Below are 27,714 nucleotides of genomic sequence, written 5' to 3' on the forward strand. Positions count from 1 at the left end.
CCTCCCCCAGAGGTGCCACCAGCTGGGGACCAAGTGTTCAAATACCTGAGCTTATGGAGAACATTTCTTACACTACAGCAGGAGCCTTAGAGTTTAGAGTTCTGCCCCCTTCTAGCCTGAACACCTTGCTTCCTTCTCCATTAAGATACAACAAACTGTGCAACTGTAGGCAGAGCCACCAGCCACTGTGCCCTCTGACTCCCCTGTACTGTGAGCCAAACCGAGTCTTTCCAAAGTTGTGTCTATGGGATATTTTGTCATGGCAAGGAAAAAAGTAATTAATGTATTCCCCAAGGATGTCATGTCTATCATCCCTCCATCTTGCCTAGATTGTCACACACTTAATTTCTAGATGATTGGATTGGTATGGTGTGGAGTATGTGTGTGTGTGTGTGTGTGTGTGTGTGTGGTGGTGGTGTGTGTGTGTGTGTGTGTGTGTGTGTGTGTGTGTGCACATGCATGGGTGTGTGTGGTGTGTGTGGTGTCATGTAGAGAGTATGTGTGCATATGTGTGTTTATGTGTATATGTGTGTTATGCATGTGTGTTGTGTGTGTATATGTATATGTGTATGGTATGAAGTGTGTGTGTGTATGTGTGTGTTACTGGGGACAAGCCTGGGCATGCCAGGCAAGCCTTCTACCATGGAGGTATGCCCCAGTTCAAGTCCAAATCATTAAGTCTGTGGTGATCTGTCGTGGCAGTCAGAGGGAACTAACACTGAGGGGGACACAGGTAGGAAAACTTTCTGGGGCCCCTGGAGGGATGATGGAGGTCACAGGCTTTAGTGTGTAGTAGTAGATGAAGGAGGGTCCAGTTGCTCTGAAAATTATTGTTTTTAATGACATTTTAATTAATAAGTTTATTGATTAATCTATTTACTGTATACATGTGTGGGCATGTATGTAGAGGTTGAAGGACAACTTTCAGGAGTCCAGTTCTCTCCCATGTGGGCCCCAGTGTCAAACTCAGGTCATCAGGCTTAATGGCAGACACCTGTACCCATCCAGCCATCTGGTCAACCCTTGCAGATTCGTAAGAAGCAGGTGACTTGAGAGCTCATTCTGGAGTCTGAGTCCCTCTGGTCGCTAAGACGGTGTTCCCACACTGTACCCCATGGGCTCATAGGACCCCTGCAATGGGCATTTTCTTCAGAAGTAAAGGAATTGTCTTCAGCTGTCTAGGCTTGCCCTGGCCTCCTGGCTACTCTGAGCCTCCCCTGTGGCAGGCCATGCTCCTATGATCGATCCTCAGTGAGAGGGCTGGCAGTGTTATTGAGCCAGGACTGCTAACATTGTGACAGCCCTGGCTTGGGCTGGCTGTCCATCAACCTTATAACCTTCTGGGCCAATTAAATGCTCTCAATGAACACGGACAAAGACTTCATTAAATTGTTATCAATCAGTCTGGGAACCCCGTGTTCTTGTTACTTCAGTAGCACTGTAACCAAAACACCCAGGAGGACAAAAAGTGAAGATGTGCTTTGATTTACATTTTGGGAGAGCTCAGCCCAGGGTTGCCAGGTCACCTACACTTGGGCAGAGCATCATGGAGGAGGCGATTCACCTCATGGGTGAGAGGGGTGTAGGAATCAGAGAGCAAGAAGAGGGCTGGGGACCAGGTATAATCTTCAAGGACCCATGCCCAGTGACAACTAAAGTTTCCAGAACTTCCCCAAATAGGACCACCGACTGGGGACCAAGTATTCAACACTCCAGCCTGTGGGGGGCATTTCCCGTTCAATCTGTAACTGGCTGGTTGAGAAAATGGGAGTGAAAGTTGAGTGTGGCTTTGAGAGGAGAGCCGGGTGGGTCAGGGCTGGGAATGGCGCGAGGCACTCAGCAGTGGTAGGTGGGGTTGCCTCTGTCTGCAGCAAAAGCAGGAATCCTCCTCCCATAATGGGAGTGGAAATCAGTTCTGAGCCCAAAACTTGATGCCATTACTTGGTTTGCTGTCCCATGCGAAGCACAGGTGGAGGCTATCCATCCTTTCATCTAAGACCTGGGCTCAGAGAGGCTGGACACGTCCTAGGTCACCTAGCCAGGAGGTGTCCAAACATACCATCGAGATCAGGAAAAGGATGAGGGGCTGTGGACGACAGCGCTTGTCCGGGGTGCAAGGAATTCGCCCAGAGATCTTTCAGTGTGGAGACATATAGGGACTGGGAAATGAAGAATCCCGAGGCTTGATGGGGGCAGTGTGGTTGTTATGATAAAAATCAAAGAAGTACAATCACAAGCTAAGGCAGCATGGCTTCACACTCTGCTTTGGTGGCTCTGAAGCTTGGCTTGGAGGCTTCCTCCTAGAGAACAGCCCATCATCTGGCTTCCTGCCCCAGGGCCAGGAGAGCTCTTTTGTCCTGGGCACCTGGCACCTGCTTATGATTCATTATGTGACTTCTCACTCCAAGGCAGATTGGAAAGAAACCAAATTAAAGCACACTGATAGAGAGATCACATGGAAATCAGGTCTCAAGGAGCCAAGGGCTGGTTTCAGGGACGCCTGACCACATGGATAGGGTTGGGGGCTGCCTCATGGCCTCTCTCCTGCTGGTCTGGTCCTGCCCCAGGGTTTGCAGGGGAAAATGTCTTCCAGTCTGGGTTAGACCTGTCCAGTGCAGTACAATCTGGGCCTTGGTGCCCTCCTCTCCCTCCACAGCAGGAGGGTCCCTGAATGGAGGGGCCAAGTGTTTGGGGACATGGGTCTCTATTGTATCCAAGGGCCAATTTGTTTGTCCTAATGACAAAGTGCTAGGAATCTGGTGGCTCAGCCCAATAGAAACTTATTTTACAGCCTGGAGGCCCAGGAGTTTGAAGTTAAGGTGTAGCTGGGATCCAAGCCCCCACCCCCAGGACCCAGGGAGGACCTCACCTTGCCTGTTCCAGCCCTCGTGGCTTCCATGTATTCCTTTGCTGTGGCTGCATCTCTCTCTGGGATGAGCCACAGCTTCATATGGCTCTTCCCGTCCCTTTCTAAGATCCCTTCTTGTGAATACCTCATCGTCTTGGTCACCTCACTAACTCTAGTGTGACCTCGTCTGAGCTGACTACATTTGCAATGAACTTGCTCACTCTGAGGTGCCAGGGGCTGAAGGTTCGTCATGCATTTTGGGGGGAAAAAAGGGAACACAATTCATTCTGTCACACTGAGTCCCCAAGGATACTCATCATCTAATGACTGAGGTTCTAGCCTCGTGGTTGCTGAAAGATTCGGGTGGGTGGACTTTAGGGGTGGGGTGGTGGGAGGGCCCATGATGGAGGGAGGGCCAGGGATCTGGGAGCAGCTGAAGGAGAGGGTGTGGGGAGGGGAGGGGCTGTTGTCAAAGGGGGAAGGAAGGAGAGGTGAGGAAGGATGGGAGTGGGGAAGCCTGACAAATGGATGTGGGAAAGCCAGATCCAGTAAAAGAGTCATCCCGGCATCCAAGATGGTTTTTTCTAGAGATGAGGCTGGGCCGGAAAGAAGCTGGGATGATGGTCCTGGGAGTCCCATAGGCTCTCCTGGGCCAGTCTAAGGAGTTTGGGCTTTCCTTTAGGACAAAAGAATCTGGGGAGGATGCTGAGCCAGGTAGACAGCAGGAAGGCAAACCACAGCACTTCAAATCTACAATAGTGCGCTAAGAATAGTATTTACATGGGTAGGTTTTGGAACAAAACCAAAAGAAGACGATTTTGTGAGAGGTAAAAATTGCATGCAATTCAAGTCTCAGCACCCGCAAGCAAGCCCAGGTATCATTCGCATCATCCGTGGCTGCTCTTGTGCCACCACGGATGAGAGCAGCGGTAACCAGCTGTGCCTCCTAGAGTCTCAGAAAAGACTCAGGATTCCTTCCCAGAAAGGGTCTGCCTAGCCTTGTATGGAGAAACATGCTCACAGAGCCCATGCTCATCAGGTAGAGAGACGAGGCGGTGATAGTCAACAGCAGACCAATCTGGTCTTTGCCACAAGGGAGATGAGATGGGGCTCCCCATGTGGTGGTGCTGGAGATTGGGGGTGATGGACAGGTGTCTTTGACTAGGCACTCTGACAACCCTCGTCGGTGGTGGTGTAGTTGTGGGGGGCACACAGCAGGTTGAGGAGAGAAGGGATTGAGTAAGTGGGGTACCAGGTCCTGGCTATCTTACGGTTACTATTGATGTCCAAAAGAAACTTGGGGAGGAGAGGGTTTATTTCATCTTATAGCTTACAAGTCTATCACTGAGGGAAGCCAGGCCAGGAACTTCAGGAACTCAGGGCAGGAACCTGGAAGCAGGAACTGATACAGAGACCATGGAGGAATGCCGTTTACTGGCTTGTTATGCATGGCATGCTCAGCCTGCTTTCTTACACACTGTAGGGTCACCTGCCCGGGGTGGCACAGTGGTCTGGGCCCTCCCACATCAATCACTAGTTAAGAAAATGACCTACACACCTGCCTTCAGGAAAATCTTATGGAGGCGTTTTCTCACGCGAGAGTCCCTCTTCCCTTATGACTTCAGCTTGTGTCAAGTTGACATAAAACTAGCCGGGACATGGGCTGAGGAGAAGGTTGAGGAGGACAGGACCTAGAAAGGACATGTGGGTGGAATGAGGACCACAGAGAGGCCTGGTGATCCTTGAACAGGGTTGAACTTGGGCAGAAGGGAGCAGTTGAAGGGAGTAAGTGGGTGGCGTCATCTCCTGGGAGAGGAGGGGGGGTTCTAGGGTCTCGTGCACAGGAATTGGAAAGAATTCAGTGTGGCGGTTTCAGATTCTGAGGGAAGTGGTGAAGGGTAGAAGGGAAGACATTGGAAACCAGAAGGAATGATGGCTTAGGTTGGAAATGTCTCCAAAGCTCAGGTGGGACTGAGCTACCAAGAGTAGGAAGCCTTTCCCCAGCCCCGCCACTTGAAGTGTAGTGCAGCCTGGGCTCCCCATGGGAGGCAAAAGAGCCCATGTTAGCTACACCAGACTATCTGTGATGAGGCAGAGGCTGAGGTGAGGCCATGATAGCCCCCCTGAACTGTCTGTGATGAGGGGGAGGCTGAGGTGAGGCCATGTTAGCCACCCAGACTGTCTGTGATAAGGAGGAGGCTGAGGTGAGGCTGGAGACAGGAAGGTCAGAAGTAAGGCTTCATCCTGGGGCCAGCAAGGGGCAGGGAGTGGCCTCATCCATCCCCAGTTTCCCCACCTGGTAGATGATTCTGATGGGGTCTCAAAAACCCATGCTATGACCTCAGTCAACCCTTGCATGTGACCTCAGACAAAGGGCTGAACCTTATCAAACCATAGGTACTCCACCAATCAGGGCAGCTGCCCCACGAGAAATACAATACAGGCTGGTCAGCTGGAGGGCTTGCTTTGAAAACTCACATTTGTCTGAAGAAAGACTTAACGCTATGAGCACCCGTGCATTTTAGAAATGCATATGCATGGTTTTAAGCTGTTTATTAGCATATATTATTAATAATTATACATAATAATGGGTTTCATTAAATGATGAGTAGCTTTAATCACCAACTTGACACAACCTAGAATCACCCGGGGAAAAGAGTCTCAATGGGAGTTGTCCTAACTGAGTTAACTGATGTGGGAATATCTAGCCCACTGTGGGTGACACCATTCCCTAGGTAGGGGATCCTGAGCTGTGTGAGACTGGAGAAATTCATGAGAGCAAACAAGTAAGCACGCATATATTTATTCTCTCTCTGCTCTTGGGTGCGATATGACTGGCTTCTTTGTGTTTCTGTATTGTTTCCCCTGCATTGAGGAACTGTAACTGTAACTGTGTGAGGATACAGGAAGGGGTCAGATTTACTGGAGCTGGAGCTACAGGTGGTTGTGAACTGCCCAACGTGGGTTCTGAGATTTGAACTCAGGTCCCAGGAAAAGCAGCAAGCGCTCTTAATCACCAAGCCATCTCTCTAGCCTGTGCTTATAATATTAGCGATATATAATGTATTTTGATCATATTTACCTCCTGTTATTCTCTCTTGTCTCCCTCACAGTTGTGGGGAATACTCTTTCTCTTCTTAACTAAATCCCCTTTCTATTTTCATTGTGTGTGTGTGTGTGTGTGTGTGTGTGTGTGTGTGTGTGTGTGTGTGTGTGTGTGTGAATTTCATTATGGTTGCTTTCAGGAGCATGTGTGAGGGTTTGCTTACCAGAGCATGGGCTACATCACTGAAGTAAATGCCTTTTCCTCCCCTAGCAACAGTTACAGCCCATAGATCCTCAGGGTGGGGTGAGGCCACTACAAAAAGGTGCTGGCCCAATTCCTGTAGGTCCTATGCATGGTTTTGTCTATGAGAAATGACAGGCACACGTAGAAATCTGGACCAATCCGAACAACGTATGCAGCAAATACTCAAACCTCCAGGGTCCTCAGTTCCCTGAGGGTGTTACCCACCCACACCTGAACATTCTTTTTGATTTTAGATGGCTCTTCTGCTACCACCGAACAATAACTCACCAGCCGCAATTTCTTCCGACGCCCACTTCAAAAACCCACTTCCAGCCCTTCCAACAAAGCATCACCCCTGCCGGAACATTCCTGCTTTTCTTAGCCAGTGAACACCTGCAAAGCTGCATGGCCATCTTTACCAGAGACCTCTCTTCTTCCGTGTGCCACCAATGAAGGTTCTGAGTGCCACGTCCCCTCTCCCTCCCCTCCCCCACAAGCCTTGCAGAGTTTTGCATGACTTTGCGTGGCATGGGGATATTTGCGAATGTGTAAGTTACATCATGGCAGAACTGGCTGCCAACAGCTTAGCTGGGTCCCAGAAACTGAGTCAGGAGCCAGGAAATATGCTTTTCTGTATAGCTCATCGTCATTGTGACTCATCCTATCCTCCCTGGAACACTCCATGGCCAGATGCTGTGTGGGGCTCTGCATATTAACAGTGACAATGGCAGCAACCACAGTGATGCCATCATCCTTACAATTAGAGAACACTTGCTGTCATGGTTTAGAGCCATACTGATCCCTGGCTACATGTCTGGTCCATCCATTCCTATGGCCAGATACCAAGTTCACAGAGGGGACTTCCCTGGAGACAGAAGGGATGGTGTTAAGCATCCCTGTGCCAGCATCTCTGGATCCCTGGGACCTTAAGAGATCGAGGATTTGTATATCTGTGGGCATGGATGACTTTGCTGTAGACCCTTCCATTGTCACTAAGCACCATAAGTAGGGGCAAGCATTCAGTGGTGACACTGGGTGACCACTGAGGTGGATACTGGCGGCAGGCGGGGCACAGGTGAGTGAGCTGTGATACAATGAACCCTGACTGGCTTTGCCCAGCTGGCATGGGCTTTGTACCCAGAGCCCAGCCTTGCTCTCTGGGCTGCCTCAGGCTCCTGATTTCCCCAGGCCAGATGTCTGTGGGATGAATGAATGTTGATAAGCCTGGAGGCTGAGCCAAGGGGCTCCAGGGACTCCCTGCAACCTGCCAAGCAGTTTGGGGGGATACTGGGGAGAGGTCTGCCTGGAACCCTGCAGTGCCCACCATCAGCAACCCAGGTACTATACTGGGTGTGATCAGACTGAGCTCCCCGACTCAGGCAGACCAGACTCAAAGTTGGCAATGACCTACCCACCAGGTGGCGAGGTATGGCTGTTTCTCCATTGTTTTGGCTCTCCATCTACATCACTGACTATACTATATTTGTAAACTTTACCCACAGTGCCTGGCTCATCACTCTCTCCCCAAGGAGAAATCTTCCCTATCTTTCTGTTATTCACCTTATTAATTACCCCACGTTAGAGCTGCATCTCCCAATAGGCATATGGAGAAGATGAAGAAACCAAAGTGCAGAGAGGTTAAGGAGCGTGCCTCAGGGTCTCACAGCTAGCAGGATACCATGAGGGTTAAGTGTGACAACACAGGCGGTGTGCTTAGGGCCCGCCATACACACTGTCTGACTCAGCACCACTGCTACTGCTGCTGTTCTTGCCCACTCATTCATCTACCTTGGCAGGAAGGAACAAAGCCATTTGTCCTCCTTATGGTCCTGATGCTGGCCTGAGGCTCACTCAGCCAGGTAAACCCCGCCCTGCAGGCAGCCTGGGGATAGAGCCCATGCTGCTGTGGCATGGGTGTCAGGTACTTGTCTGTGGTGGCAGTGCTCTGGCCCCCCAAGTGGACTCTCCTCTGTTCCCAGAACACTTGCTTAGACCAGGATCCAGAGCCAGCCCCATCACTCTGCCCCCACCCCGACCCCTGCGTCCCTGCTGCTCCTCCAGCTTGCCTGCCCCAACACATTCTCTCTGGACTCTCCAAAGTCACCCTGGCAGGTGACTTCGGAGGCAACTTCTGGATGAAGTAGACCAGAACCGTGTTAATTAGGACCAAGGGGACCTGCCTGGGAGCCACCATCTGGAAAAGGTGATTGTGAAGCCACTGGACACTGGCCAACACTGAGCAAAGGTTCGAGGACTGAAGGGTGCAAACCTGATGTTTTCTGCAATTTTCCCAGTATGTAGACTCTATCTTTCTTCTCCCAAATCTAGGCTGGCCTCGTAGGGCTTTCCCAAGAATGACAACACAGGTATCAGTAGGCTTGTAGCTTCTATCTATGCCTCTCAGACCATGACCCTGAGTCTTCCATTTGACTCAGGGTCCTCCATGTCAGGAAGGAGAGGTCACATGAAGGGGACAGTCTCGGATTCCCCCAGGGGTTAGCCTAAGTGGACTACCAAAAACTAGGGTCAAGGACCAATCCAGGAGAGGCTGCAGAGAAATGGCAGATGGCAGTTTGTTCAAGCCACCAAGTTTTAGGGATGGTTTTGGATGCAGCAGGAGGTCCTTGGCCAGAGGCCATGCTCATGGTCAAGCTGAGCGTGTTCTCACAGGCAGGGATCCCATTCCTGAGGGGTCTAAGGCTAAGGAGATACCACAGTGGCTGCAGGCCTTGGATTGGCCATGGCTGTCCCTTAGGCCCATGCTCAGGCTTTTTCCGTGGATGATGGCTTTTCCTGCTTCCTATATTTGAGTCTGAAAAAGGACCTCTCTCCTGGAGCCTTCTGGGGTTCACAAGGACCTCTTCTCCAGCCTTCTGGGCTCACAAGGATCTCTCCTCCAGCTTTCTGGGGCTCAGAGCCTGAAAACCACCTCCATGCTTATTCACTCCAAACCTGCACACTCTCCCATATCTCAGCCTCTGGGGCTACAATTCCTGCTAAAAGCCTTCCTGTGTCCCTCACAGGACACAGGATCCATGCCCTCTGTCAGGAGTCTCTGTGACCCTGGAGACTTGAAAAACCCTTAGGAAGAGACTGGGGTTGAAGTTTAGAGCCACAGGTCAGACATCAGAAGAGTGGGCTTTAGTGGAGAATAACACTCAGGCGGAGGACAACAGAGAAATCCCAGGGGAGATTTCCGAGGTAGGGCCCTGAGGGATGACAGTGACGAGGAAGGGGCAGGCAAGAAGGCGGCCCGTGGAGCAAGGTCTTGATCAACTTTCTAGGTATTTGTCCCGGTCATCTGTCTGTACAGCCTAGAGCACAGTGGAGAGAGATTGGATTCGTTCCTGTGTTCTGGCTGAGAGCCAAGGGTAGGGGGCACAGAAAGACTTAAGAAGCCTGGGAGGGGGAGCCCTCCAGGGCAGCTGTGCTCTCCAGCCCAGCTGTGCTGGAAGAAGCGATGATTATCTCATTTGCACGCCTTGAGAGGCCCCAGATCAGAAGCATATGGGCCTCGGTGGAGCCCACCTCTCTCTACCTCCCTGTAGGCCTTTCTCGCCCGCCCTACGCCCATCCATGTGTGATGGTTACCAGGGATTTGGGCCAGACTCGAGCATGTCAATTTCGGGTGATGGATGATCAAATCCTTCTCAATTTGCATGTTAAATTTCTTCATGGTGGAAATAAATAGCCTCGGTTCATCGGAGCTTTGGGGGAGCCGTTCACATATGGCAGCAGCCAGGCCTGCATTTGTATGTTCTGCACTTCCTACTCTGGGGAGTCTGGAGGTGTGGCCACTGGTCCCCAGGGCTACAGGGACTGGCCATAGGAAATTCACTGGCTGTTGGAACAGAGGTGATGGCAAAATGGGAGAGGAGAGAGGATGTGGCTAGGCGTTATTCTGGATGATTCCACGGTCCCTGTCCTGATCTGATTCGTGTTTGCATCGCGACCCTGGACACATTTCACTCTGCTTGTCTGGGACTTACTGTCTCTTCTCCTGTCACCCCCTCTTCTCTTCCTCCTTCTTCCTTTCCCTCCCCTCCTCTGCTCCATCTTTTCTTTTCTTCTTTCTAGTCTCCTTTCAGTTCATTTGATCCTTTTGGACGCAAGATCTTACTATGCAGCCCAGGATGACCTGAAAATTGTGGCAATCCTCCTGCCTCTGCTGCCCAAATACCCTGAGAATGACAGGTGGTGCCCAAATACAAGTGAAAAGAGGAATGAAGGTACATTGAATGGTGGGGCAGTGCTGGGCTCAGGCTGGGATGGACAGACAGGGAGAGCCACAGAGGGACACACAATACCCGAAGATCACAGCTCCTCCCCGCCTGCCCCAGCCTCAGGGGGAATCCAGGGATTCATGGACATGTCCTGCCCTACCCACAATTCTCTGGTCTATGTTCCTGTGAACACATGGAGATGCTGACGGAGTTTAGCAGATGTCCATGGGAAGTGAGGGAAGACTAGAACCTCTGATCCAGGGGCCTTACCTTCAACACAGTGAATGCCCTGTCAGGGGCCCTACCCACAACTCAGTGAGCTCTACCATGTCCCCAGGTTCGCAGCCCAACTATGGGATGATACCAACTCAAGCCAGCTCCTGAGATCCTTTATCTGACAGGATGCTGCCCAGTCCACTAGCCCGGGGAATTGAGCAGGATTAGGGGGAGCCTTGGGCCGCCTGGGTTTCAATTCCAACTCTCACCCTACCTCTAGGAAGTTATTTCTGCTCACAGTCATGATGTGTCAGCTGTGAGACCAACGGTTTGGCCTAGATGCCAGACAAGGCTGTCTGGGTCCAGGGGATGTTCTCAAGGCCCTTGGTGTTCACCCTCCCTATCCTCAGCATGCTCTTCTCTAGGCTCAGGTACAGTGAATGACACCCCCATCTAAACCCAGTGTCTTTGGGAATGGGGGGAATGGAGGCCTCACTTCCCCTCAAATCAGAACCTATTAAAGGAGAGTGTGAGGAAGCAGGTTGCCATGGAAACCCAGCCAGCCAAGGTTTTTCCAGACTTTGCCTGCTTTTTCTGCCTTTCCACTTACACTCTGAACTTATTAGTTTTAATTGACATAATTATTGCAATGTCCACCGGAGGCACAAGGAGCCAGCTGTGCCTCTTGCCACCCACTGCCAGCCCTGACCCTTTGAAGCCATCCCTGTTGTCTGTCTTTCTCCTGTCTGCCCTTCCTCTGGCTTTTCCTGCCACTCACAGAGGACGCCGAAGCCAGGCCTGCATCCCCAGGTTGGTCTAGGCAGAACCCTGTACACACACACACACACACACACACACACACACACACACACACACACAAACACACGGGGCTTCTCCCCAGGGAGTGGATTAAGCTGGAGCTCATGCTATGCCAGGGGACATTTCTGAGCATCTCTGGGGACTGGGTCAAGAGTGTCATAGGTAACCAAGATCCACGGCTACAGCCCACGTCCTCTCAAAACAGTGTCCTGACCTTCTCCATCAATGCATTTGGCAAGGCTGCCTGGAGGAGGCCAGAAAGGGTTGTTTGTGTATCAGAGGGCTGAGGTTGGAGCCCAGCTTACAGATGATCGGGCAGGGCCTCTCAGAGCCTTTATTTTTATAGGTATATAGTGGGGGTTTTTATGACAACTTTGCTTGTCTGAGGCCAAGGAGCTAGGGCATCAATAAAGCACACAGTAGCATGTCTATTATGCCATTGTTCAGACACACTGACGTGGAAGGTAGAAATCCCACAGGGCCCTACCCCTAGACGAAGGATTAAAGGCAACTAAAGATGGCTGAGAAAGGGAGAAATAGACTTTTCCGGGGATAAACTCCATAACTGGGTTACCTGTCACTAAGTGGTCATCTCTGAAACCATATACACACAGACAGAACTAAATGGCCCCAGCAGGTTGCAGTCATATGTTTATATGTATGTATGTATACGTGTAACAATAACGATTGAAGAAAAGGAGGCTACCAATTTGAGAAGCAGAGGGGACATGGGAGGAAATGGAAGGGAGAAAACGATGTAACTATATTTTTGGTTAAAATAAATCTTTTAAAAGGGATAGCAGAGGGACTGTGCTATACCCAGCTTTCTATCACTCTGATAAATCACATAACCGAAAGCAACTTGGGGAGGAAGGGGTGTATTTGGCTTACAGGCTATGTCAGTCATTGAGGGAAGCCACGGCAGGAACTGAGGACAGGAACCTGGAGGCAGGAACTGAAGCTGAGGCCAGGGAGAAGCACTGCTAACTGGCTGGCTCAGTTTGCTTTCTTATACAACCCAGGACCACTTGGGTGGTGCCACCCACAGTGGGCTGTGCCCTCCCATATCAATCATTAATTTTATAAAAGCCCTAGAGATTTACCTATAAGCCAATCTGATGAAGGCATTTTCTCGATTGGGGTTCACTCTTCTCCAATGACTAGCTGTGCCATGCTGACAAAACTTAACTAGACAGGAGGAATAGTCTACTGGTTGGTTGTGTGAAGAAGAGAAGACCAAGAGGATCCATGGGTAGCCAGCTGTCTCTGTCCTTTCCAGCTGTGTTGATGCAGGGACCCTCAGAAATGGAAGCTCTGGCTCCAGCTGATAGAGAACCTTGGCGACAATAGAGCCTTGTTGGACACAGGTCCCTAAGGCAGGGTGATGCTCCTCTGAGCATGTAAGTAAGCTTGACTTTGGCTGTTACATAAGCAGAGGGCAGTGGCTGGAATCTAGTGGGTAGAGACTAGGGATGTAGCCTACATCTTACCATGCCTAGATACCCCGGTAAGAACTTTCTTTCCCTTTATACCAGGAGCACCCAGGTTGGGAAAGCCCGCTCTAGCTCTCCTTTCTCCCAGATAGAACAAGCCTGGGCCATGAGGGTCCTTCAAGCCATAAGGTAGGAGGTGGGCTGTGACAGCACATAGGGTTCCCTAAGGCCTTCCTCCCCAGTGAAAGGAGTCCGCCTCTGGGTCAGGGGAAGGACATCAGGCTGGGTCCTCTTCCTCCTCCTGGCCCACCTCCCTACTCTCCCTATGGATTACGACATTTCTAAACTCGTTAACTTCTAATTACTGCCTTGCCTCTGCCCCAGTACACTGGCTTCATGCCACCTACATCTCTATTAAAATTCAATTTACGTCCATCATAGCGGATTCCTTCACTTCAGCTGGCTCACGTTGGCCTTCAACTTTCAGACACCCAAAGTGATGGCCAGCCTGAAGTGAGTGTCCAAGAGACTGGGTCAGGCAAAGGGGCAGGCTTCATGGAAAGGAAGAGCTCTGATTTCCTGGGACAGAGTGATGGAGGCCATGGGTGCAAAGGAGACAGGGTCACCTGTCCCTTGAGAGGAGCCAGGTGAGAGGGACCAGGGATATTTTCTTGGTGGCTCTTAGACCTCCCTCCTTTCTCCTTCAGTATTCAGAGGCTCACCTTGTCTAGATTTCCACCTCTAGGACCACACTGGGAGGTAGCTGCTAGTTTCTCAGTGTTCCCATTTTATAGACTTGGCAGTAGAGGCTGTGGAGGTGGATGGTGAGGGCATGGGGAGGCAGGCCTGGGAACCCGCCATTGGTGCAGTGCTAGATCTTAGAAGTTGAGCCAGGACTTACCAGGGAGCAGAGGTGTGGAGGAGGGGTGAGCGGAGGCAGGCAGGGGTGTTAAGTGGGTCTTTCTGCCCCTCTGGCTTTAATGTGTGTGTCCCTGTTGCTTCCTTAGATAACCCCCTGCTTTCTCTGAGTCTGGGTCAATCTCCGAGTCTGGTATCCCTCATGGAAACTTCTGGTAGTTTTTCTTGATGTCTGCCCCCTGTCAATACTGGTATCATTATTTACTTCTGCTCCTGTCCTTTTGGGGCAAGGATCTGTCATCATCACACTGTATGACAAGTGTCAACATCTGACTGCATGGACCTGTGTGGTCCGTGACGTCACCACCTCCTGCCAGGAGCACATCTCTCACAAAGCCTGTCCACATCTCTCAGCTCTTCCCTACTCAAGTCAAGGGCTGCCTATTCTTGGCGCTATACAGAACTAGGCTCCGACTGTTGCCTCCTCCCCCTCTCTGTCCCGAACAACTGTCTGATGAATGCAGTGCCCACATCCGAGCAAGTGGGAGGGGCTGGAGAGAGGAACCCGAGTGAGTCGCCAGATTAGGCAGGGCATCAATCAAGCAACCATTTGGTTTGGAGTGCTTGTTAATGAGAGTTAACAGACAGACATGAGGTGCTTGGGGCAGGGCTGGGCCTGGGGTTAATGCTGGCTGAGTGTCCTCAGGAGCATTCATCTTCTGCACTGTAAATTTACATGGCTGGCTGGGATCATACTCAAAAGGCCAGGACTTGCAAGTGGCCTTAACCTGAGAAAGGACAACTCCTCTGACCTCGGGGCAGCATGGAACAGGGGGAAGAATGCAGGATTGGGGTCCAAAAGATTACTGGAGAAACAGGACTCTCCAAATACTGCTGTGTGATCTGGGGGGAGCTGCGGGCAATTCCTAGTTGTAAGGCAGAGACAGCCAGTGTCCTAGAGTTGTCACCAACAAAGGTTTTACTGGTTCCAGCTACCCACCCTGCTTAGAGCCCAGGTGCCTTCTGGGAAGGCCAGTGGCTTTTCTTCTCCGCTGCTGCCTCTGCCAGTGTCTCTCACTTCTAAGAGGAGGTTAGATAGGGCTGGTGGAGGAGGGAAGGACACAGTTGGGTTGCCTGGCCTGTCGAGCTTGCCACCTTTCTCTCTGAAGAGGTTCAAAGGCTCTACATGCTGTCTGTGTGTGCACATCCCTCTGCCTTGTGCCTCCCACAGGCTGGCACACGTGGGCTTTTCTCCCCCCTAAGGCTACCTCTGAGCTCCTAGCTTTCACAGTTCCCTCCCCAGAGACATCAGTAGGGCAGTAGGGTTGGCCAGAGGCCCGGCTCCCTTGGCTTTTCCTCTATGCTGGCTCTTCCCCACTGGAACAGCCTTGGGCACCTGGCCCTGGCCCCTCAGAAGAGGTCTTTGTTTTTTACCCTATTGGGACTGAAGGGCAACCAGTGATGGAGTAGGGGACACAAGAGGTCTAATTAGAAAGTCTGTGAGGGTCTATACAAGAAAGACAAGGCACTTGCATACCTTGGACTTCCTGAGTCTGTACCAGCTCTTTGCATGCCCCCTCCCATCCCCGCTTCTGAGGCCCAGGCTTCATGTTAGCAGAATGAGTGCCCAAGGACAATAACACTCAGCTCATAGGTCTGCTATGAGATGCTCGGTGAAGTCTCTGGCTGGCACTGCCAGCTTTGCTAGACAGCAGATCTCCTCTGAATGTGTGCATGGCTGATTACTTATGTGTGGGATTCAGGATGTGTATACACGGGACCTCAGTCTCATCAAATTCTTTTCTTCTTATTGAAGTGTAAAAGTAATTATGTCTCACCACTGCAACACCGAATAATCTGCCTGATGATGTTGGCACCATTGTACACAGTTTGCAAAGTGCAGAGTTCCCTACAAGCCCGTAAATGAAGCTGTGCCCACGGGCCTGAAGAGATCCTTTTTTATACACACCCCTAGACACACTGGACCACTTTATCTAGATGAGTATCTCATCTCTTCCTAGTTCCACAGCATGCCACCAAGCCACCATCAAGTCATCACTGTGTAAAACTGGAAATCTGCTAGAGGGGAGGGTTGAGTAGCAGGGCTGTGAGCTCTGGGAGGGTCTCCCTGGCAGTTCTACACACCTGTGAGATGTGTGATCTCATTCTTAAGATTAGCTTTGTATCCAAGGGCCACCCTTCTACTGAAAGCTATTTCTTGAGTCAGAATCCAAGGGTGGGTTCAAAAGGAACAAAGATCTGACACCAACAAGGAGCCAGCTCAGCACTCGCCACTGTGGGGTTCTTTTAGAAAGGTCTCTGGGCCACTGCAGTGAGGGTTGAACAGGTGTGCAGAGAACCAGGTGTCGGAGGAGGTAGTTCCATGTGAACCCTGAGTTGTCAGCTTGGTTTACCAGATCTGTCCCATGGTTCTGTATGGAGACAGACAACGTATAAAACAGTACAGCACCATTTACTACATGTGTGTTACACTGGGGATGGGGCTTGACTTGTAGAATCTCATGAACCCCTCTGGGGTGACCATCAGTGTGCATCGCTCTGAGAAGAGAATGGAGTCAGGGAGGCTAATGATGCCCAAGATCATAGAACCAGTAGGGGCATCAGCTCACTGCTGCCAACTGAAAAGTTTCTGCCCCTAGAGATGGGCATGGATCTGCTCACTAGCCAGACCAGATTAACCATATAACAGCAATAATGAAGTTAGTATTGGACCACAGCTACGGTAGCTATCCCATAACATACAATGGAGCCAAAAAGGTCTGCTATATAGTGACACAGTGGCCATCATAACATCCCAGCATGGAACACATCATGTGTGTGCCTGCGCTGATATGTCTCAAGCCAACAGTACCACTGGTCACACAAAAGTCTTATCCTCAAAGTTACGAACAGAACATGCTAGACGATAAGGGATTGCAGGGCTGGGTTATATATTTACTACACAATGCTTTTTTGTCATTATTTTCACGTGCACTCTGTCTATTAATAAAACCAAGGTATTGTAAATTGGTGTGCCTTATTATGCTGGCAGTCGTGTTCATCGCGTCTCCTGATGGAGTCACAAGGCCACGTCAATTGACTGACTTTGCTATTGATGCTTCTGCAAGTTCACCCTTTCATGTGCTCACAATGACAGAACTGTCGAGGACGAATTTCTCAGAACACATCCTGACATTAAGGAACACATGACTGTACTTGGATGCATAGGACTGCCTTTTTATCTCTCTCTCTCTCTCTCTCTCTCTCTCTCTCTCTCTCTCTCTCTCTCTCTCACACACACACACACACACACACACACACACACACACACACCATGCTGAGTTTGTGAAAGACTAAAAGTCCCATCACAGAACAATCGTCAGTGGCCACGTATCTACATCGCATCACGTGATCCTTAATGAATATTCAAAAGACGGTGAAAAGAGTGGGGGTAGTTGAAGACTTTGTGGTAGGCTGGCTGAGTGCACCCCTGACTGGACTCCTTGATAAGGAAAGAGATCTAATGGACACCATCTTAACCAGAGATAAACAGAATCAGGGCTCGGGGATGGGCCAGTCTATAAAATGCTCACTGTGTAAGCATGAGGCCTTGAGTTCAGTCCTCAGAACCCATGTATGAAAGACATTCATGGCAGTGCATGCTTGGAGTCCCAGCATCAGGAAGACCCAGGGAGACTACTGGGATTTGCTAGCCTAATTATGTGACTTCTATACCAATGAGAGACCCTGCCCCCAAACAAGGTCGATAGCACCTGAGGGATGACACCTAGAATTCTCCAGCCACCGCATGAACATGTTTACACACACATGCATGTGTGCTAGCACACACACACATGAATGTGTACATATATACACACCTGTAAACCAAAAGTATATCACCCTTGATGGGACAACCCAATGGCCGGTGCCTCCAGTATGAAGCCTCCAGGCCACATCGATGTCACATTGCCCAAATGAGAATGTGTACAAGATAATCAACTGGAAAAATCCACTCTGGGAGAAATTCAGTAAAACTGACTGGTATCTTACATATATCCATGCCAGTTAAGCTGGGGGCAGGGAGGAAGAGTCAGGACAGTGAGAGAGTGCTCCTTGGCTATAGCCTGCATCAAACGAGAACTGAATGACCATGAAGGACACTTGGCTAGGGAAGGGGCTGCTAGATGAAGCGAATAGAAAAAAAATCTAGATATGAACTCTACTAAAGGTGGCAGAATTGAATCCATGTTCTATCTCCACCGCGTCACAATTCTGTAGAAGAGTTTGTCCTGAAGAAACACCACCTAACAGTGAAGCTATGTGAAGTCCACAACCAATCCTTAAACAGTGAACGTGAGTATGTTTGTATGTGGAGAGAGAAGGGGCCCCATGTGAGTGATGAGTAATTGGTAAGATGTGTGCAGGCGTTCATAGCATGATACCTACCACTTTCCTAAGACTTGACAATTTTCAAAATTGAAAACATAAATATCAGAGAAAGTACCTCCCTGTATGGCCAGGCCCCTACAGGGCATAGGTTGGGGTGCAGTAGAAAGAAGTAACTTCTATCTGCCCATCACCCTTTCCCCTGTCTTGCTACTGCCCATTGTAATGGATTGGAGATGATCTGAGTGTGTCCAGTCGGGTCCTTTTTTTTGCGACTTTCTAAGTAAAGCTTGTAGGGAAGTCCTGATCACTTTGTGTATGGGTATGAAGCCTGAACCCAGAGGTAGGGATAGCAAAACAGTCTATAGGGAAGAGGGCCAGGAGATGTCAAGCTCTGGGTTCAAAGACCCAAGGTCCCCGCAATTGTCAATGTTGTGGTGGTTTTTACCTCAGTCCTATGGTCTGTTCATAGTGCCCTATATAATAAGTGTTTAGATGGTAAGGTATCATGGAATGTAATAGTCACAAGGACAGAGGAGAGCCGTGGGGGGAGAGGGAGAGGGAGGGAGAGAGACAGACACAGAGAGAGAGAGGTAGGGAGAGCAAGAGATAGACAGACAGACAGACAGACAGACAGACACACACACACACACACACACACACACACAGAGAGAGAGAGAGAGAGAGAGAGAGAGAGAGAGAGAGAGAGAGAGAGAGAGAGAGAGAGAGAGAGAGAGAACAGAGGTGGATATATATAAAATCAGGCTTTCTGAAAGTCGCTTGGATGGGGCCCAAGGAGGGCTGGGAGAGCTTGGACAAAGAGAAAAAGAATAGGCAGAAAGTGCCTGGAGACCCATAAACTGGCTTGCTGGCATTGTCTACCCTAGATGGAAGCAGGGAACCAGCATGAGGCCAAGAGATGTCAATGGGAGCCGACCACGAAGAGTGCTAAGGTTACATGGAGAAGGTGGAGAAGCGTAGCCCTAACTTTCAGTCACAGCTAGTTTTTGATGAACCGGCCATCCGACCGGCTTCGCAGTCAAGTATCTCATTGCCACCATAGCATGAAAGCCTGCGTTCCTGCAGCGACAAAGCGAAGGGATTGCTTCCCAAGTGGAAGCTCATTTATTTCCCCTGGATGACTTCCACCCAACACAGCCATAAAATGGGATATTTGCATTCTCCCCACTGCTTTGTTTTCTAGAATTTGCAGAGCACAGTTAGCAGAAAGATTGCTAAGGATACACATTAAGGAAACAATTGCAGCGATCCTTTCTCCTTGAGAGGCAGGGTGGTGGATGAAAAAGAATTTCAGCTCTGGAGTCACACTGCTAATCTTAAAAAATAAAATGTTTGTATGTGTGTGCTGTGCGTGCATGTGCGCATGCCATGGCACTCGTGGTAGTCAGCGGACAACTTTCGGGAGTTGGTTTCCCCCTCAACCTTGTTTTGAGGCGGGGTCTCTCTTACTGTTTTCTACCACTTCAGGGCAAGCTGGCCCCTGATCTCCTCCTGTCTTCCCCTCCCGCCTCCCTGTTGGAGAGCTGCGATTAGAGATGTGCACCACCACACCTGGCTTTTCAGGTGGCCAGGCTTGTAAGTGCTTTTACCCACTGAGCCGTTCCCCAATCTCTATAGCTTATCGCTGAAGCTTAGCTCACACAGCTGACCTTGGGTGTGTCCTTGAACCCTTCTAAGCTTCAGCTTGTGCTTCTGTGAAATCCATAGGCTTGTTGGCAGAATCCAGTGTCATTACCCCAGAGCACACATCTCCATGCCTACCCCGTATGACTCCTTTCTTCGTTGACTATGACTATCACCATCATAACTGTCACTGATGATTTTTTGAGGGGGGGGTGCTTTGTTTTTGAGAAAGAGTTTCATCTCATCCTTTACATCCTTTATCCCAGGCTGGCCTAGGACTTGCTAGGTTGGTCAGGTTGGTCCTGGACTCAATATTTTCCTACCCTTAGGCTCTCAAGGGCTGGGTTTGTTGACCTGTGCAATCCTGCCTGGCTGCCATCTGCAATAGTTGGATCCTGACTGCTCATTTTATGCTGCCGGGGCCAAGAACCATTTCTAAAGGTAGCCCCACTCCGTCACTGATCAGAGCTGGTCGTTGAGAGTGCTGAGGTGCTGAGCTTAGGGTAAAACGCTCACTGTGCCAACATGACCTTCAGAACTCACTTCTTTTTCCCCTGGATCTGGCCTGGTGGCATGCATGTGCAATTCTGGTGCAGGGAAGCTGAGACAGGCAGATCCCCAGGGCTCGCTTGCCTCCCAACATTGCTTAATTGGTTAAGTTCTAGACCTGTGAGATACCTGCCTCAAAAAGCACGGTGGATGGCACCCAAGGAAGAGTAACAACTGAGGTTATCTTCTAGCCTTCAGACATACATGAACACATGTGCATGTCTGCTCTCATGCATGCAAGAACACACAGGTGCACACACACAACCAATCCTTGATCCGAACTGGGCTCTGCTGCTGAGTGCCACCCACCAGTGTCCTGACAGGACAGCACAGCACAAAGTGGCTCTCATCCATCCAGGGAGCAAGGCCTCTTCCTCCGGGTCCCTGCTCCAGTTCCCTAGTCAAGGGCAAGCGGGAGGCGGCTTCTAAACCAGTGCTCACAATATGTCCCTGGAAAGCTCTTGGTACCCCATTAAGTTCCCACCAAAGAGGATGTAGGGGCTCTTCACACATTGTCTGCTGTTCTCTGCAATGCCATGTGGTAGTCAGAAATGGCTCCAGGTCCCCAAATAAAAGCCATCATGTAGGCTGCTTGGAGAGGTCCTTCTGGTCTCCTTGTAGGAGATTCATGCCTAGAATAGCGGGCAATGGAAGAGGATCTCTTGCTTCCTGGTCCAGTGTTCTTTACCCAACCCCCACAGAGGGGATGATGTGGCCGCTTCTTCTTTGTTGGCTAGTACGGTCAGCCTGTGCCAGCTGAATCACGGAAGGTCACAGGCTGAGAAAGGAGGTCACCCCAAACTCTGTCCTTGCTCCCTAATGGAAAGGATGGCTATCCCGAGAGGATGGGCAAATGCTCCTGTGGCGACTCCCCCCTTCTCATTTGCATTCTCATCCCTGGTGACAGATTTGCATCAGCGTCCCCAGGGCAGGACAATCTTGTTTCCCCAACAAAACCGATTATGCACATCAGGCTTGGGGATTAATCACAGGCAAGGGACTGGGAGCCAATAAGAAAATCAGAGATGGGAAGATAAGGGTGGGAGGAGGGAGCAGCCTGTCCCTGTTCTGCAGGTCCAGGCAGTGAGCAGAGACCAGGCTGCACTGGGGGAGGGCCCCTCAGACATGTTGCTGCTGGTTGGCAAAAATCAGCATGACCAATCCACCTGTGCCAACCCCATGTTCGAACTCCCTGCTTGTCCCTGTTCAGCCAGAGTGAGGGAAGGGAGGAGTCACGGAGTCCAACACTCAGGACAGGCCCCCTTCATGTCCCATCGGCACGGGGGTGGGAGGGTGGGGTGGGGCCAAGATGGCTTCTGTGCTACTGGCCCCCTAATTGCTGCAATCCTATTCCATTGGGCCCAGCCTCCTTCAATAGAATTTTCTAGAGATGGTGGGGTTCCTTCCGGGGGTAGGTGAGGAAGGCACTAGTTACATCCTCAATGTAGCTCCGCCCCATCTAGTAGCGGTGGTACCCAGGCCTACCACTCAGCCATCCAGTGTAGGCATTGCCAGGGAAGGACGTCAGCTCCAGAGCAGGGCAGTCCCAGGCTCTCAGGAGTATCTCATGGGAGCCTGTGGCCCATGTATGTACCCCAGTCTCCCGCCCTCCTTTCTCTGAATAGGGAGGTGGCTAGCTCCAGGCAGATGGGAGGGGACAACTTGCCTGTACTCCAAGGAGAACCTGGTCAGCTCCCGGTTGTTATGTAGCCATTTGAACTCCAGTGGCCAGCTGCCCTCGGCCATGCAGGTAAGCACCAGGCGGTTCCCCTCCAGGTGCACTTGTGTGCGCACTGGCTCTGTCTTGAAGTATGGTGGCACATCATCTGTGGGAAACAGGGCACAGAGCCACCAGTTAGCACTTGCTCAGCCCCGAACACCCCAGGCAGACAGCAGGGGCATCTGGGTAACACGCCCAAGGTTATACCCTGAGAAGGACCTGCAATTGGGTCAGTCTGATTCCAGCGCTGGGTGGTCAGCACCCTCACCTACCGAGCAAAGCCTTGCTGGCTCACTCTGCTCTCCAGCCAGCTTCTGCCTCTGCCCCACCCTCCCCAACATCCATCACTTCTGGTCCCCGCCCCTCACTCCGCTTGGGGAGTCTTATCCAGTGCTTCTGGGTCTTAAACCTCCAGGGAAGAATGTAAGCTGTGGTACCGGGGAGATGGCTCAGCTGTTGTGCAGGCATGAGGACCTAGGTTGCAATCTCCAGCACCCACAATAAAAATCCAGGCTTTGCCATGCACACCTGTAACCCCAGCACTGTTGCAGGGTAGAGACAGAAGGATGACAGCCTAGCTCCAGGTTAATGAGAGACCCTGTCTGAAGAGGCTAAGGTAGGGAGTGACAGCAGGACACTCGATGTCCTCCTCTAGCCTCCTTGTTCATGTATGCACACATACATGTGCAGACACAACACACCCATGCTCACACAAAGGAAAAAGAAAAACACGGAAGTGAAGTGACGTAAGGTTCAAGCGGTAGAGGGGTCCCTCCCCGAAGCTGGAAACTACCTCAAAGTTAGAGTCTATTCAGTGAGTCCCTCTGCCACCAGACTGCTGGCCTTCAGCCAGCCAGCCAGCCAGCCTGCCTCAACCTCCCCATTCTGGCTGCCCAGGCTATGGATGTGGGCCCTGGGAGCTGCCGCACTGCCCTGCAGAGTCCCTGCACCCGTCTGGCCCAGCTCAGCCACACGGAGGATGAGAGTTCCAAGCTCCTTCAAAAGGAGTAATGTGCTCCATTCCCCAGACTCAGACTGATGAGGCAAATGGCTCAGGATAGAAGGGAGCTTTCTCCCCAGGGGGAAGAGGACAGAAGTGGCAGGTGGGATTAGACCAGGGTGTAGGGAGGAGGGGGAGTGGGAGGAGCCTGCCTTTGCATCACCAGCCTTTGGGATGGGGCAAGGTTGTGAGCAGATATCAATATCTGGTAAGAATATCAATGTAGGTCCTAGTCCTCACGGGTCTTATTACTCTAGAATGTTCCACATACACTCATTCGATCCTCATAGTGACCCCACGGCCCCAGGGAATATGATGTATGTTTTAGAAAGGGCACAATGAGGCCTGGTCTTCAGACCCTGTTGAAGATGACACAGCAGAGAGGGACAATCCAAACCATGGTACCAGCCACCTCCTGGGAAGCTGGGCTACCTCCATGAAGGAAGCTGGGCTTAAAGGGGTGGATGAGTATAAAGTGAGAGCCAGACTTAGAGTGTGTATGGCCTGCTCCAGGTGTCAACAGCCTGAGGAAGTGTGCCACAGAGAGCGAGCGACTCCCTACAGCTCATCCAGAGAGTCCCCAAAGGCCCCCTCAGGATCTGCCACATCCACTTGGTGGCAGATGCAGGGTCAGATCCCACCTTCCCAGGCTAAATCCATGAGCTGCCTGTGGGTCCCAAGAGCTTAGAGCCACATAGAATGTTGTCAGCAGGGCAGTGCGGGTGTCCTGACCTCCATGCTAGTGGCAGGAGCTCTTAGTAGCATCTCCAGACTGTTGCCTTGTATTCACCCCATGACTGGCCAGCTGCGTGGCAGAGGGTGAGCACTGGCTCTTAAGAGCTCCAGTTTCTCCATCTGTGGATACAGAAGAGAAGCCGTGGGTACAGTGAAATAGTGATTGTCACAGTGCTGGCCTGGGCCTTCCTCCGGGGCAGATGCTTTGCACAGGGTTATCTATTTCTATGTAGGTGTCTGTGGCAGGGATAGGCGCTAACATCCTCAGTGCTGGGCTGGGTCAGAGTTCATGCTCTCCTGAGAGCCTAGAACTGGGAAAGGCACCTAAAGCGCTTGGCTGTCTGCTTGGGGACTAAGGAAGGGAGCAAAGGGAGGGAAAGGGCATGCACTGTCAGGCTGGACGGGGCTGTGCTGGGCCCCTCTGCACACCAGGTTGGGCTCCAGGATCTCTGGTCCTGGGTCTCCTCTCACCCTCTGGTCTAATGAGCATGAGCCATTTATGGTCAGGTTCATCTTTTGTTTTCAGGTCTCACCTGGGTTCAAGGGCTAATTTGTACCTCAGTAAAAGTTACAAGAGGCTCTTGGGACCCAGTCAAGTGGCTCTGTTCTTTATGTAGCACCCCTAAACCATATAACCTTGTATGCCACTTACATACCCAATCTTGTTTTTTTTTTTTTTTTTTTTTTTTTTGAGACAGGGTTTCTCTGTGTAGCTTTGGAGCCTATCCTGGCACTCGCTCTGGAGACCAGGCTGGCCTCAAACTCACAGAGATCCGCCTGCCTCTGCCTCCCGAGTGCTGGGATTAAAGGCATGCGCCACCAACACCTGCCCCCCTTTTTTGGACATACCCAATCTTATGAGTGCATAAATTGCACAGTTTAAGGGAGGGGACTCTTCCTTGAATTCCTGCCCCAGAGGACAAGCCTGAGGGTAGCTTGGAGAGTGAATTCTGCCAAAGGCCTTTTCATCCTGTCTCTTTGGTTCTCTTTACAGCTGTCCTGTTGATGCTCTGCCTAAAGGGCAGTCGAGGGCGCTGGGGATGCAGGCCAGCTGGTAGCACGCTTGCCAGACATGCAGGAGGCTCTGGTTTTGGTCTCCAGTACTGTACAAACCAGGCATGGTGATGCACACCTTTCCTCCCAGGACTCAAGAGGTGGAGGCAGGAGCACCAGCAGTTCAAGGGCTTCCCTTGACTTCATAATAGCTAGTGAGCGAGGCCAGCCTGGGCTACATGAGCCCTATCTCAAAACCAGATGGAGCAGTTGAAAGGGTGCCTGTTTAGGATCACCCTGAGGTGCGTGTGCCTTTGGGGTTCTGGACCATGGCTGGCAGGGTAAAGAGAGGCCAGTGGGTACCTGCTTGCCAGGGAGAGTGACTCGCTACTCCAGGAGGCAGCCACTGCTGCTCTCAGCTTAACAAATGGGCACATTCTCACTTCAAAGGCGCATTCATATTCCCAGAAGCTTTCAAGAGCCCTTTGAATCGCGTTTTTAAAAACCCTCTGTTTGAGGCTGTCATTGCTCGTTTGTTTTAAAACAATAACATTCCCAGCCCCACATGATTAAATCCCTCCCTTGGATGTGGGCTGACTCAGAGCCAGCACTGTGAGAGGAGGAGGAGGATGGTGGGTGTGTTTGAACACATCCAAGTGCTCACACACTCTGCTCTGCACCTAGACATCTAGCCTCTGTGGGTCTGCTCATGGGCCACTTGCTACAGGGCTGAATTTACCAGCTCACTGCCCAGGCTCCAGGAATGGACAACCTGGGCAAATGCCTCCTGCTTGGATGGTTTGATTCCAGTGGCTGCTGGAGATAATGGCTGTGGGGGAAGAGAGGGGAGGGAGACTATTCTTGAGCACCTGCCGGGTACCAGGCCCTGCCTTGGTGCTCCCCATCCCTCCTCTCATGTTGTCCTCCTAAGGTGACAGGGATGGAGATGCCTTGCCCCAGGCCACTGCTCTGTGGTCACCCTTGCTCTAGTGCTCTTTGCCCGCTAGATACAGGGATCCTGGGAGGGAGGCTCCATTTAAAGGGAACACGGGGTCATGAACCAGTGGGTGCCCCACCCCCAAGTGTACCTGAAAGCAGGAGCTGGCTAGGAGCTGGGGTGCGATCCACAGGAGGATGGATGGTGTGAGGATGTGACTTGTGTTTGTGTGTGCATATGCATGTGTGTGTCCATACACCAGTGTGCATATGTCCACATGTGTACCTGGCATTTCTATGAGTGTCTGGCAACGTCTGCCCCCACCTTGCCTATCTGTACATGGACAACTGTCTCTTGTTTGCCAGTGAGTTCACAGGAACACAGGGACCATAGGCTTTGGAAGTCTCTTACCCTCTGCACCTCAGTTCCCTCAGCTGTAAGCTGGGGGCAGGTTTACTATGCAGATTAAATAGGCACAGGGCACTAGTTGAATAAGGTAATGGGCACAGACCAGAAGCGGGCACAGGCTTAAGAAGGGACAGCGATTGCTCCCGTTGGCCATGTATGCGATAGATACCTTATGATGCAGAGAATGGCAGGTCTCTGTAGGGAGACACTGTAGCCTCGCCTCCTAGTACGTGAGGGCGTGGTGAGGGGAGGTCTAAAGGTGACGGGGCCCCCGAGGGAGGATTCTTAAGGGACAGCGGACATGTGGATACCCCTTCTCTTCTCTCTGGCCTGGCTGCCTTGCTGCCCCTGGCACGCTTTGGCTTGCTCTTGGCTGGTGTCTCCTCTGCTTTTGTTTTCAGACAAGTCAGTGCTCAACCTGCGGAACTACAGGTGCACCACAGACCTGTGAGCCTCCACGCCGAGCGGTGAGAAGGGGTAACGGCACAGAGAATTCTGGGTAACTAGAAGCAACGTTATGAGCACATCATTCTCTCAAGCCTTTCCCCAACTGAACTCCCCAATTTTTATTAAAATATTTAAATTGATGACAAGGACTATGATAATGGTTCTATGACTGTGTCGGCAGGTGTTCATGTGCCGTAGTGCACATGCCTCAGAGGTGGGGAAGTTGGTTCTCTTCCTCCTCCACCATGGGCAAGGGATCAAACTCATTATCCACCAGGCTTGCAAAGCAAGAGCTGTCACCCACTGATCCATCTTGCCCCCCTTCTACCCCGTGTTTTACAAAGTGAGACAAATCAATTCTAAAATTCATACAAAAGCAACCACAAAAATAGATTAAAAACTGGGCCTGGAGATATGGCTCAACTTGTGTGCAGGTTAAAAGCACGAGCTGTGCTCACAGAGGACCCATGTTTGGTTCTTGTCATCCATGTTGGGCAGCTCATAACTGTCTGTAACTCTAGCTCCAAAGCAGACCTGATGCCTCCAGATCCTGGGGTACCTGCACTCACCTGCATGCACACACAGACAATAGTTTAAATTTTTTAAAAGTCTTTTTTTTTAAAGCTAAAAACAAAACTAAAAACAAACCAGCAACAAAAACAAAGCAAAACAAAATCCAAACCCCAAACCAAACAAATCCTTTGAAAAAGTCTGGACCATGGGGAAAGCTAGCCCAGATATTGAAGGGTAGGATAGAACAGCAATCACTTCAACAGTGTGGTCTTTATGACTATTTTGATGGAGGGATGGTCTTGGATCTTAGAAATAAACCCAAACGCATAGTAGGACCTTAAATGTATGATGAACACAGAGTTGCAAATCAAGGTGGGGGTGAGGGGTGGGGAGGACCAATTACTCAGCACAGGGCTTTGGAACAGCCAGGGAGCCATGTGGGCATAAAATATAAAATTGAATATCTTCCTCACACTTTACCTCAAAATAAATGCTGGAGAGATTGATGTTTTAAACATGAAAATGAAATTCTAAAAGAACTAGGGGGGTTGAAATCACAAGAGTTTAAAGATACACAATGCTGGTGGAGTTGAGTTCCTGCCAAGCACTTTCTAAGTACCACGAGAGCTCCAGACGGTCAGGAGACAGACGATGCCTTCAACTCCATGAAAATTCTTCAGAGGGAAGAGAAAACCC

At 50.8% G+C, this 27,714-nt stretch overlaps 1 protein-coding gene across 2 annotated transcripts in view; it reads right to left on the reverse strand.

Annotated features, from left to right (window-relative positions):
* The window catches only part of Sdk2 (sidekick cell adhesion molecule 2), a 277,455-nt gene that overhangs the window by 133,880 nt on the left and 115,861 nt on the right, over nucleotides 1-27,714 (reverse strand). For both annotated transcript variants that reach the window (XM_027425763.2, XM_027425764.2), the window contains exon 2: nucleotides 21,932-22,091. In XM_027425763.2, coding sequence (XP_027281564.1) covers nucleotides 21,932-22,091 — 160 coding nt within the window. The remainder of the gene's footprint in view (nucleotides 1-21,931; nucleotides 22,092-27,714) is intronic.

The sequence above is a fragment of the Cricetulus griseus genome, chromosome 7 (genome assembly GCF_003668045.3).
Source record: "Cricetulus griseus strain 17A/GY chromosome 7, alternate assembly CriGri-PICRH-1.0, whole genome shotgun sequence".
In the NCBI taxonomy this organism is placed as follows: domain Eukaryota; kingdom Metazoa; phylum Chordata; class Mammalia; order Rodentia; family Cricetidae; genus Cricetulus; species Cricetulus griseus.